This window comes from Camellia sinensis, chromosome 9 (genome assembly GCF_055761805.1).
Source record: "Camellia sinensis isolate YWXY chromosome 9, ASM5576180v1, whole genome shotgun sequence".
NCBI lineage: Eukaryota > Viridiplantae > Streptophyta > Magnoliopsida > Ericales > Theaceae > Camellia > Camellia sinensis.
The window spans coordinates 65,192,568-65,205,492 of record NC_138969.1 but is presented as its reverse complement, the minus strand read 5'-3'; the positions used below and the strand labels follow the sequence as shown (position 1 = coordinate 65,205,492).

The 12,925-nt window shown below is 34.8% G+C and overlaps 1 protein-coding gene across 1 annotated transcript in view; it reads left to right on the top strand.

Moving 5' to 3' along the window:
- The window catches only part of LOC114318585 (disease resistance protein At4g27190-like), a 36,761-nt gene that overhangs the window by 22,687 nt on the left and 1,149 nt on the right, over positions 1-12,925 (top strand). The window contains exon 2 of the mRNA XM_082886924.1: positions 4,497-7,394. Coding sequence (XP_082743050.1) covers positions 4,499-7,309 — 2,811 coding nt within the window. The 5' untranslated portion in view covers positions 4,497-4,498 and the 3' untranslated portion in view covers positions 7,310-7,394. The remainder of the gene's footprint in view (positions 1-4,496; positions 7,395-12,925) is intronic.

The window sequence follows — 12,925 nt, the reverse complement described above, 5'->3', positions numbered from 1 at the left end:
GCAATGCAAAGACAGAAGCTAGACAGTCCCAAAATAAACACTTTTCCAGTTTATAGCATGGCCAAACAGTAAGTATAGATATGGCAAAAATGGCATGCAAGAATACGGTATTTTCAAGGGGTAATGAAGCAAGTGATATAAACAAAACCCAAACTGAAAAATTTCCTTCTACAACACTGAAGATGGACCAAAAATATGAACATTTACAGTATATGGAAGCCTCAAAATCAGTATACAAATATGCTAAAAATGTGATGCAAAACAAAGCTCAAAAGGTGCTATAACATGAAGTATACAAAATAATCACCAAACAGAAAAAAAATGTTAATGAAACATGAAGTATAGATCAAAATAAGACTATCTCTAGGCCTGTAAAATGGCCGAAAACACAAGCATGGTAGGCTAACTAAACATGCAAGAAAACGAACCAAAAGGTAGCCAAAGAGGCAAGTGGTATATGCAATGCTCAAACTGAAAAATTCCCTTCTACAACATTGAAGAGGGACCAAAAATAAGCATATTTCCAGAACTGTAAAACAGCCAAAACAGAATACAAACATGCTAGAAATGCAATGCAAAATTAGGCTCAAAAGTGGCTATAACATGAGGTATGCAAAATAATCACCAAATAGCCAAAGACCCTTAATAAAACATGAATTATAGGTCAAAATAAGACTATCTCTAGGCCTGTAAAATGGCCGAAAACAAAAGCATGGTAGGCTAACTAAACATGCAAGAAAACGGTATTTACAAAGGGTATTGAAGCAAGTAGCATATGGAGGGCTCAAACAGGGTTGAGCCCTTAATGAAAAGTGACAATGAGCTCAAAAGAGGGCCCTTTTCAGTTAGGGCCGGAGCTTGAAACAAAAAGCATGGATGGCTTAGAGATGGTGCAAGAATGAACTAGAAAAGAGGGAAATTGGACTTACCTTTGAAGACCAACACTTTTGTTGCTTCTTGGACCAGATTTGGTGACTCTAAGCTGCTGGAATTCTTCCCCTTGCTGCTGGAATGGAAGGGTGGTGGTAGAGCTTGAAGATGATGAAGAAATGGAACCCAAAACTTGAAGGAAATGGGGTGCTATGTATGTATCTCCTCCAAGAAAGCCTTGTAACCCCTTTCTTGAGTTGGGAGGTCAACAAAACTTAAGAGAGAGAGAGAAGAGCCTCTTCAAAAATCTAGTGAAAAATGAGCCTTTTTCTTCTTTCAAAAGGGTCCCCGGATGTAGATATTTTTTGGGGGAAAACCAAGGCACAGCTGGAATGCACTCAACCTGAAGAAGCAGGCCGGCCAGTTACTTTTTCTGCAGATGGCCGGCCAGCCACTTAACATAGCCGGCCGGCTAGGTCAAAGAAAAAAATGGCCGGCCAGCCAGAAAAAATGGCCGGTCACCCCCTAGGATGAAGCCCCAGAAGTTAGCTTTCCAATGGCGCAAACCTTGCATTAAAATTCCTCCTGTAGAAAAAGTTATGCCCTTTTCCGTGAAGCCGCGCAGATTCAGTCCAAGCGGACTTCAACCAACCACATCTCTCCCCCCCGGACTTGGACTTGGGAGATTCTTGAGTGCAAAATGAAGCCCCGGAAGTAAGCTTTCCAATGGTGGTGGCCTCATATCTTAATTCCTCTTGTACAAAGAGTTACGCCCGTTTCGGTGAAGCCGCGCAGCTTTTTCTCCTTCCCGGATTCATGCTGAAACACTTTTGACCAAAAAGAAGTTGGCTTTTTGGCAAAATTACTAGCCTCCCACCAACTTTTGGTGTCCTCTCATGTGTGTAGATCACATATATGTGGTTTGGGGTTGGCAACAGTGACTCCAGGGTGTTCAACATTGCATTTGAAGAGGAGGGGCAAAAATGGAAAGAAAAATTAATGGCCGGCCATAAACTTTTAGGGTCCTCCCAAGTGTGTACATCACAGATATGTGGTTCAAAGTTCAAGAAAGTGGGCCCAAGGTGTTCAACATTGGCCCGGAAGAGGAGGGGCAAAAATGGAAATAACAATTAATGGCCGGCCATGACTTTTTTGGGTCCTCCAAGGTGTGTAGATCACAGTTATGTGGTTGAAAGTTGGCAACACTACCCCTAGGGTGTTCAACATTAGCCCGGAAGTTGGAAAAACGGGCGCCGGGAGGCTCCGGAGGAGAGATAACTGGTTGCTGCAACAATTACTAGCCTCCCACCCTCCAGTGACCTTCCTGATGATAAAACAGAGGTACCTGCCAAAAATGAACGAAAACCGATGCAAAACGAATGTTCGGTGGCCAAAACACGCAGTTCGGGGCCCCGGAAACTGCCCGTTAAACACCGAAAGTGGCGTTCGGCCACGAAGTGGGTTTCTCAGACCCCAGTGTCCCTCAAAAGGGAGAAAATAAGATGTATGCCAAAAATCAGAGCAAACGGAGATGGTTAGGCGGTCCCGAACCGAGGCACACGGCCTGACGGCTCCAAAAACCGGGAACCGGACTCCGAAATGGGCAAAATGGCCTACGGCCACCAAATGTAGCCTACGGACATTGAGAGATGGTCTACGGGACCTCTCCCTCCCCTTAGGAAAAGAAACAGAGAAAACCGAGTCTGGTTTGCAAACCGAGGCAAGGCACCGAAGAAGGTCCGGAAGTTCGGAGGCGGGGCTCGCAGCCGCGACTCTGAAACTTCTGAACGAGCACATTATGCAATATCACCAAGTGCTCAATCGGTGACGTCTGAGTCTCAAGGTCGGTCAAAAATGGGGTGTCTACACAACCCAAGTGGGTCTGCTTTCCTTTCCTAAGTATTCTCACTCAATCCCACCTCATAAATTAATATACAATATATTGTCTAATATCTCAAAATTTTATAATATAAATTTATTTTCATATATTTTAATTGAAAAAAGGTGTTTCTTGTATATTAAATTGATAATTTATTTTTTTATAAGATTGGATTGGGTATGAATTAATCTATTTAAATAATTGTTCATTGCATACCATTTGGAAATGTTTATTAAAAAAATATAAAAAATCAAGCAGCTTTGGTTATTCAGAGACCTAATATCATTAAAAATGTTTATATTTATTGAGAAACGTAACGTTATTCAAAAAAAAAAAAAAATTGGTTCTGTTAAAAAATAGTGGTTTGAAATTTTTTTTTTCATTTGATAAATTTGAATTCAAAATTTAAATTAGGTTGTTTTAAAAAAAATAGTGATAAAAGAAGTGGTTTAAGTTTCACTATGGAATTTGAAATATTGGCAAGTGAGAATGAGAGAGAAGAGAGATAATGGGAGTGATGTAATTAAGAGTTATTTTGAAAAGTTGGTTAAAAGTTAATTTTTTAATTTTTTGTAAAAACATATATAAAAAAATAAAAAAACAATGTGATCTAAAATAGATTAAAAATTAGAAGACAACTTTTAATTATCTTTTCAAAATAGGCCCAAGTTGTTTGATATTTGATATTTGATTATGTTATATAGTTGGTGTATGCATCGGTCAATGAGAAAGAATATTAAATAATGATGTGATTAAGTCATCTCTCTCCTCTCCTCATCCTTGCTCTCTCTCTCTCTCTCTCCTTCCTTTGTCTTCTTCTCTCTCCTCAAGCCTGATCTCTTCTTTTCTTCCTTTTCAAATTTGAAAAGTGTTAGATTAGGAATCTCAAATAATTTATTAAATTTTTTATATAAGTGTGAAATCCATACACATGAATTTGTTTAAGTCTTACACTTATATAAAAAGTTTAATAAAAAATTAATAAATTATTCGAAGTATATAATATTTTTCATTTCTAAATTCTCTTTTGCCTCCACTTTCTCTTTTAAAAAAAGAATAATGTGGTGAGAGTAAGTCTCGTTTGTCGAGATGGGTCAAAATTGTCTCACCCATAAAGTTTATGATATGTTAGTAGCAGTTAACCCATGCAATACACATTATAAAATATAAGTATATATTTTGAAAATCATTGTTTATAAATTTCATTTGAATTATCATTGTGTCTATCAATATGTATCTACTTATGAATTTATTATAAAAAGTAGGGTTATTCTACAATACACATTTTTCTTTGGTGTGTGACATATACAAGTTATGATATTTGTGTTAGTCATAACTAAAAAAAACTCAATAAGTTATAATCCAATATTACTTAAGGAATAACCAAAGACCTTTTTGGTCATAACCAAAACAACAATCACAACTAACATTACAATGAGTGATAACCAAGTCATAACCAAAATTATTTGAGCTTTTATTTGTGAGTTTTGATTTAATTTTAATTTATTTGAGTTAGGTCGTATTGAAATATGATGTGCAAAGTATAAATAGTTAAATTATATATATATATATATTTATAAATATTGTTATAGAGAAAATTAGAGTAAGACTTTTTTTTGATAAATGAAGGACTGGCTCACAACTTCCTATTTATTTATTTATTTTATCAGCAAGCATGTAGATAGTTATTGTCGCCAATAGTACAATATTATTTATTTATTTGAAGTATTGCTTTGTTTGTTATCAGACATGGCTATGGCTGTCTGTGATGCTCTGATTTCCATTGGAGGAAAAGTTGTTGAATTATTGGTGGAGCCAGTTGGGCGTCAATTCGATTATGTCTTCTATCGAGTGAAATACATTGAAGATTTGAGAGACCAAGTTAATAAGTTAGAGGCTCAGAGAAACGATGTGCTTGACTCCATCGATGCAGCAAAAAGGAACAGAGGAGAAATTCTAGAAATTGTCAAGAATTGGATTGACGAAGTTAATGGGTTCATTCTTGAGGCTAAAGAGTTTCTAGAAGGTGGGACCAATGTGAACCAGAAATGTTTCAATGGGTGGTTTGCTGATTTGGTCACACGACGCCGGCTAGGTAAGGCAGCAAAAAATAAAGCAGAGGAGGCTAAAAAGCTACAAAAAGATGGCAACTTCCCTAGCGTATCCAACCCTGCAGCTCCCTTGGGGATAGAGTCCAAACCCTCTGAACAGCTCGTGCCTTATGCTTCTAGAGTTTTGGCAATGACGAATGTAATGAAGGCACTAAGTGATGACAATATCAACTTCATTGGAATACATGGTATTGGGGGCGTTGGAAAGACAACTTTGGTAACAGAAATTGGTAAAAAAGCTAAATCTGATAAGCTTTTTGACGATGCTGTGATGGCTGTAGTGTCTCAGAACCCAGACATTAAAAAAATTCAAGGTCAAATAGCTAGCTGGTTGGGTTTCACCGAATTAAATAATAAAGAAAATGAAATTGAAAGAGCAACCATGTTGTGTGCAAAACTCAAGGATGTGAAGAAGATCCTTGTTATATTGGATGATGTTTGGGCCAAACTTAATTTGGCAGATGTGGGCATTCCATTTGGCAATGATCACCCGGGTTGCAAAATCGTAATCACAACACGGCGTGAGCAAGTATGCAGAACCATGGGAAATGAATGGGAGAAAACAAAGATAGTCTGGCTTGATGTTTTACCTGAACAAGATTCATGGGACTTATTCGGAAAGAACGTTGGCGACGTTGTTGCCTCTTCCGCGTTGAATGATGTGGCCAAAGAGGTTTGTAAAGAATGTGGAGGGCTTCCCATAGCAGTAGTTACGGTTGCAAAGGCAATGAAAGGTAAATCTAACCTTGAAGAATGGAAAAATGCAGCTCAAGAATTAAAAAAATCAGTGCCAACAAACATTGAAGGTGTTGATCAACTAGTGTACAAAAGTCTTAGGTTGAGTTATGATTACCTGCAAGATGAGGAAGCCAAGCATTGCTTCTTGCTTTGTTCTCTGTTTCCTGAGGATCATGACATCGTAGTAGAAGACTTGGTACGATATGGGATGGGGTTGAAATTATTCAAAAATGTTGATACAGTGCAAGAAGCCAGGAGCAGAGCAAAGTTAGTGATCAACAATCTCATAGCTTCCTGTTTATTATTAGCTGGTTATAAACAAGGTAGCATCAAAATGCATGATGTTGTACGTGATGTTGCCATATTTATTGGATCCAAAAAGTATTTTGTAAGAGCTGGTCGCAATTTGAAAGATTGGCCAAATATGGATAGTTTGGATCAATACATTGGCATATCGTTGATCAGAAATCAAATCAGCAACCTTCCTGAGGTCTTAGAATGTCCAAAGCTCCAAATATTACTATTACAAGACAATAAAACTGCATGGTCTTGTTCAAATGAATTCTTTTCAAGGATGAATGCACTTACTGTTTTAGATTTGAGCAAACAACCTTTCTACAATATTCGCAATCCAATTCGTAGTCCTGATGCTTTCAATAACCAAACGTGTCTTCGAACATTAGTTCTTGACGGAATTACGTTTGGGGACCCTAAATTTCTTGGACAGTTAAAGACGCTTGAAGTCCTTAGCCTCAGGCATGTCGTCTTTTTTAAGGCACCAAATGCTATAAGGGAGTTAACTAATCTAAGGTTGTTGGACATGACTGAAAGCCGTCATGAATTTCCGATTCCGGCCACAATGGTATTGCCTTTATTCCATTTGGAGGAGTTGTACTTGTTTCGCATCACATATTCGAGTAGTATCGGATACCCTGCAGTGGAAGTAGTTGCTGCACTAAGATCTTTGCCTCTCCTAAAAATGCTAACCATTTCCATACCTGACATTGCGTATATACCCAAGGACTTTGTTTTTCCTGAGCTGGAAAGTTTTATTATTGTTATTGGAACATTGAGTTCTTGGGCTTTGCCTCCAAATTATTCCCCAAATTATTTGGGACTTGGAAATTTGGTTGGAACCATGGTTAATTGGAGTAAATGGCTAAAGATGGTGTTGAAGAGAGCTACATATCTGAGGATTGACCGTTGTTGTGAATTGGAATACTTGATCAACACAGAGGAATGGGGGATTTCATCACAGGCACAACCACGTGATCTGCAATTGCTCTTCAACCTGGAAGAACTGGAACTCTATCGTTTGGATACTTTCAAAGGGATATGTGCAGCAAGTGCACTTACTACTTCCAGCTGGGAGTTGTTCCCAAAGCTCAGAAGTTTGATGGTTATCCATTGTCCTTCACTATCAACTGTTCTTCTTCCATTCAATTTGCTTCGAAGGCTACAACATTTAGAGAATCTTTGGGTAGAAGATTGCAAGAAATTGGAACAAGTATTTGATTTTGGTTCTGAAGGAGAAGGCATGGTGTTCAAAAGTCTCAAAGTACTCTGCCTTGTACGTCTTCCAAACCTAAGTGGTTTTTGCATAGGAGGAGACGACTTTCCTTTTGAATGGCCATCCTTGGAACGACTTGTACTGACAAAGTGCCCCAAAATGAAGACTTTCGCTCAGCACACCAAAACTGAAGGAAGTTGAATTGGATGATCCGGGATACCGCTACAGGGAATGGACTTGAATCAGTTTGTGCAAACCCATATCATTTCAAAGCCACCTAACTAAGGTACTTCTCTATTTTACCACATTTAACATATATATATATATATATATAAGAAGCTCTTCTCTCCTATGGCTTGTCATTTATTTTCCTGTTTTGTTCTTAGTTGATTTTGAAATTGCTATTTTGTCGTTTAATTGGTTGGTGAAACAATTTAAGTGGTGGCATTTTGAAAATTATGTAAGACATTTTGGTTGTTTTTGTTGGGAAGGTTGGTTTTGGGTTGCCTATTTTGCCCTTAGCATGTTTGGGAATTTCCTTTTCTGCCATTTTATTTTATATAATTTACTAATGGTATAACAATTTGAATAAAAGTTTTCTCGTAAATATACAAACATTCTGCTCAATTGTAAAAACATAAATCTTTTATTTTTTAACAAATTACAAATACATCCATAATATTTGTTTAAAATATGAATTAGTCCTATAATAATACAAATTACAACAATCGTTTGTTATAAATTTTAATTTACCCAATAATCAAAAGAAAAAAATAAATAACTACTCTCCTATACAATAATAAATTATCAAAATTATTCATTGAAAAATATTTCTCATATCATTAAAAACTATTAATTGACTTAATGCTTTATTTATTAACAAAATGGTTAACTAAGAAGTGGGTTGGCTTTTTGGCTTTTTGACTTTTTTGACTATTTTAGCCTGGGCTAAAAAGCTTGATTTGGGAAGGGCTTTTTGGCTTTTTTGACTTTTTTTGTGAGAGAAAAATGTAATGGTTATGGGTTGGATGTGATGTTTTGTTTGTTGTGGCTAAAATAGCCTATTTTGTCTTTTGTGGCTATTTTAGCCACAAATCTTCTTCCCAAACGGACCCTAAAAGATATTTTTCATATCATTAGAAATTATTAATTGACTTAAGGATTTATTTATTAATAAAATTGATCATTTGTTATGCGAGTATGATTTATTTATTAATAAAATGGGTCATTTGTATATATATATGTATTCTCTTTTACTTCTTTATTAGTTCAATTTTTTTTTTAGATGGGAAATTATCTTATCTCGTTTATACTAAAATGTATATTTTATTTTGTTTATATTTATGTCTTCACACTTTGTATTACTGAAAAAGAAAATAATATAATTATGTTAAAACGATAGGGCTTATCATATTTTTTCTAATTGTTATTATTTATAATACAATTTATATAATTCTATCATATATATAATGATTTATTCTATTTAATTTCATTAAATAATATTCTTATTTTTAAAAATTATTAAAATACAAAACTCAAATAGATTGTAATAATAGCATGGGCCTTTGTAACTAGTATATATATATATATATATATATATCAGGTAATTGGTTACTTACATTACGAGGCAAATTTTTTTTTATTTTAAAAAAGTAAATTAAATTGGGTCCTTGACTAATAAATTAGTAAAAATCAATGGACTATATATATTCATTATGTTTGTATCATATCCAACTTTCAAGATGAAAATTCATGATACATTATATTTTTGAATAAACTACAAATCAAATTATCAACTCCTCATAGTTGACAATTTAGTTTGTACATAATTATAGATCTCTAATAATTTTAAATTAAATTAGAGCAATATTACATACTCAAAATTTGTACACTTGAAAATGCTTAAAAATTTTAATATACGGTCGAGATTCATTCAAAATGAGGACTCCACTATTTTAGAGTTGAATCTTAAACACACATTATTTTTTTAGGTATATTTTTTTGTATGAATTTTGTGCATAGGGAGGCGATTTATTACACTCAAATAACGTTTTTCATTTTTTTTTTTTTTTGGGTATAGATTACACTTTTTAATGTAAAATTTATTGTTTTCTTTTATTATTTAGTTACAATTTAATATATTATCCTCTTTCGTGCATAGAGTTTTATTTTTATTTTTAAGTGTTAAGTTAAGTTGATGGATAAAGAAAATTTACTTTTTACAATGAATATTCATTTATGCTTTTATTATTGAAGGCCTTTGACTATCTAAAAAAAATCAAAGGCCTTTAAAAATGAGATAATCAATTATTTAATATTCTAGCAACCACTCATATGGTAGTACTCCCTATAATGCTTAGAATTTATTACCATTTGAATAGTTCTATTTTTATTTGGGAGATTTTTATCAAATTTTAGTATAAGAAACTGTAACGCCCTCAAAAAATATATAAAACCCAACACTTTAAACATGCAATAATATAAGAGAAATCAACACCTTTCTATTCATCAGAGTAGTTCTTACAACAGTATTACATGTTAACAACAAAAGCAAATGCCCTACGGGCTTACAGCTTTCCAAGTCAACACTTGGTTACAAAAAAAAAGAGTACTAACTCTATACAAATAAGCCCTTGGCTTGACATACATGTAATACAAACAAAAATAATCAAGAGTCTTCAACTCCCATAACCATCCAAGCTATGTCCTTGGAGGTAGCATGCTACCTGTACCTGAAAATAATGTCCCATATAGGGTAAGCCAACGCCCAGTAGAGATATGCTAAACACAATATGAGCAGTAACTAAGACATTAGCAATTGATAGATGTTTGATTCACATAAACCAATTCATATACCACTTTCATTACATGACCACAATATCCATATTTCATTTCGTTTTCCATTTCTTCTCAAATTCACAATTCACAGCAACGGCTCAGAACCTGGCCAACAATTTACATGAGGTAGTGACTCATATTAAACATTTCCCATTTCACAATAGATAAGCATACTAGCTATATCAACACTTCGATAGATAAGCATATGAGCTATATCAATATCTCAACAGATAAGCATACAAGCTGTATCAACACTTCCATAGATAAGCATACAAGCTGTATCAACGCATTAACTGATAAGCATATGAGCTGTATCAACGGAGTCCATCCCCTATCTCCTCCCAAACAACATCCGGTTTAGAGGTCCATCCCCTATCTTCCCCTAAACCGTAGAGTACATCCCCTATCTCCTCTCACATACACAACGCATATACACATAGGTCATATACATAATCAATCAATACATAAAGTTAATGTATTCTGTCAACCGTCATACTCAATGACACATCCAATTGATTAGTTTTAGTTTGCCTAATCATCATGCATTGTCTACAACAATCAAAACTACCCTCCACCGGTAGCCCAAAGCAATTATTTCTAAACAGATAATAAAAGCACCAACAGATAAAATATCCGCATTTTCAAAAGTGAACGATTTATTAATCCGACTCCACTATTCCTTCTTATAATGAACCACTATCATTATATTCAACTCAATTTCATGAATCCATAACTTTTCCAAATTAATTATACCAATTAATTTATATACAAATTAGGGCTTTCCTTCCCCGCCTCTCAATATTAACCCAATGGTTCGAATATCAACTATCAACAACAATAACATCATTTTGAAACCCAAAATACATATTTAAGAATCAAAATAACAAAACCCTCTTTTATATCTTTTGAAACCCTAAGTCCCAAAATCAACCATTTAAACAACAAGCTCAAAATCTAGGTCAAAACCCATAAGAGTAAATATGAATCCCTACCTCAAATTAGGAGCCCAAGGGAAGAAGATGAAGAAATTGAAGATGCTCCAAATCCCAAAATTTTCGGATCAAAAGATAGCCCTCGATGATCAACACAACTTTTACAAAGGCCCAAGGTGAGGAAATCACTCTTACTAGATCAATACCTAGAGAGAAGTTGAGGTTCTAGTGAGAGAAGGTCTCCAATGGTGTTTTTGAAAAGTAAGAGAGAGAAATGGAGTTGAAAAAGTGATCCAAAAAGTCGAATCTCGGAGTGATATACTCGTCGCCTCGCTCGAGCGTGGAAACCCCCGCTCGAGCGTCACTCATAGACTCCCGCTCGAGCGTCCAAACCGCCGCTCGAGTGCCGGATACACGCTCCCAGAACTTTGCAGAACTAGGTCCCCGCTCGAGCGTCACACACAAATTTCCGCTCGAGCGTCAAAACGCCCGCTCGAGCGTCCAACATTGCAGAGGAAAATACTGGGAGATGGATTTTCCCGCTCGAGCGCAAAAACCCCCGCTCGAGCAGAGAAGCACAACAAAGGCCCGCTCGAGCATCAAAAGCTCCGCTCGAGCGTGAAGGCTAATTTCTGGGCAACTACTTTTGGTTTCTAAGCTCAACCAACCTGTTTCAAACCTGCCCAACACAACCCAAGACTCAAATACAAAGAGTAAAGGATGTAAACAAGATATACGCAACAACCAACTCCACGGAACCTAAGTTCAAATACAACAATTAAAGAAGTGAAACCGGGATCGCTATAGAAACTTTGGACAATGAATGTTTTTTAGGCCTTTGGATAAATATGGGAGAGACCTAGTGGATTGAGATAATGCCTTCCTTAAATAAAAAAAAGAAAAAAGAAAATGGTAACACTCAATTTCTTTTTTTCGTTTGTTTTTATGCATTTTAATAAATTTTATATTAAGTTTTGATTAGGAATTTTTTTTTTTTTTTTTTTTTTTATTGGTTTCAAGTTGCCGAATTCCAATATTGAAACCTTAGGCCATTAAGTCAAATGTGTGTAGTGTATTTGATAAAGTTAAAAACTGAAAATTGAAAATTAAATATTGAAAACTGAATATTGAATTTTTTAAGCTGAAAATTTGTTTGATAAAAATTTAAGTACTGACTAAATATAAGTTGTTTGATATGTATAAATTCAAATTTAAAATCTATTATTTTCAAAGTGTATATTTTAATTTTTATATTATGATGGTGGCAGGGGTAGTGGCGGTGGTGGTGGTAGTGGCTTGGTGGTGGTGGTAGTAGTAGTGGTAGTGATTGTAGTGGTAATAAAATGATGATAATACTTATGGCAACAATAACAATAGTAATAAAAGTGGTGGTAGTGATGGTGGTGTAGTGGTGGTGATGGTTGTGGTAGTAATGATAGTAGTAGTAATAGCTGTAGTTGTGATTATAGTGGTGGTGGTGGTAGCGATAGCGATGGTGATGGCGGTGAGTTCATAACACTATATATTGATATTTATATTTAGTTTTATAAATTCGGTCAGAATTAAATAAATATGACTTAAAATTTTCTTTAAGTTTCAGCTTACATTTTAATTAACGCTTAAATTTTTAAGTGATATCAATTTTAGTTATCAAACTGGCTTAATTGATTATCACTTAATAAATTCAGTTTTAAGTGCTAAATTTGGTTATCAAACACCTCCTACATATTTATTTATATTAAATATTTTATTTTTCCTAAGACCAAAAAAAAAAAATGTATATACAATCAATCAAAAAGTGATAGAGGCCATGACTTGGAGTGATGATAAAAAGTGTTATTCGCCATAAAGTGAAAGTGGAGAAGAATGCCTACTTGCTATTTCTCTCAGAAAAATCTATGATCCTTGTGCATTGTGTAAGATCTTTATTCAATCGATAAATAATTTAAAAATGTTATTTGTTTTCACTATAAATTTTACTACATTAGGTATAAATAAAATTAATTGGCCTTTCAATCTACATATTTTCTTTGAGGGCCATTCAACA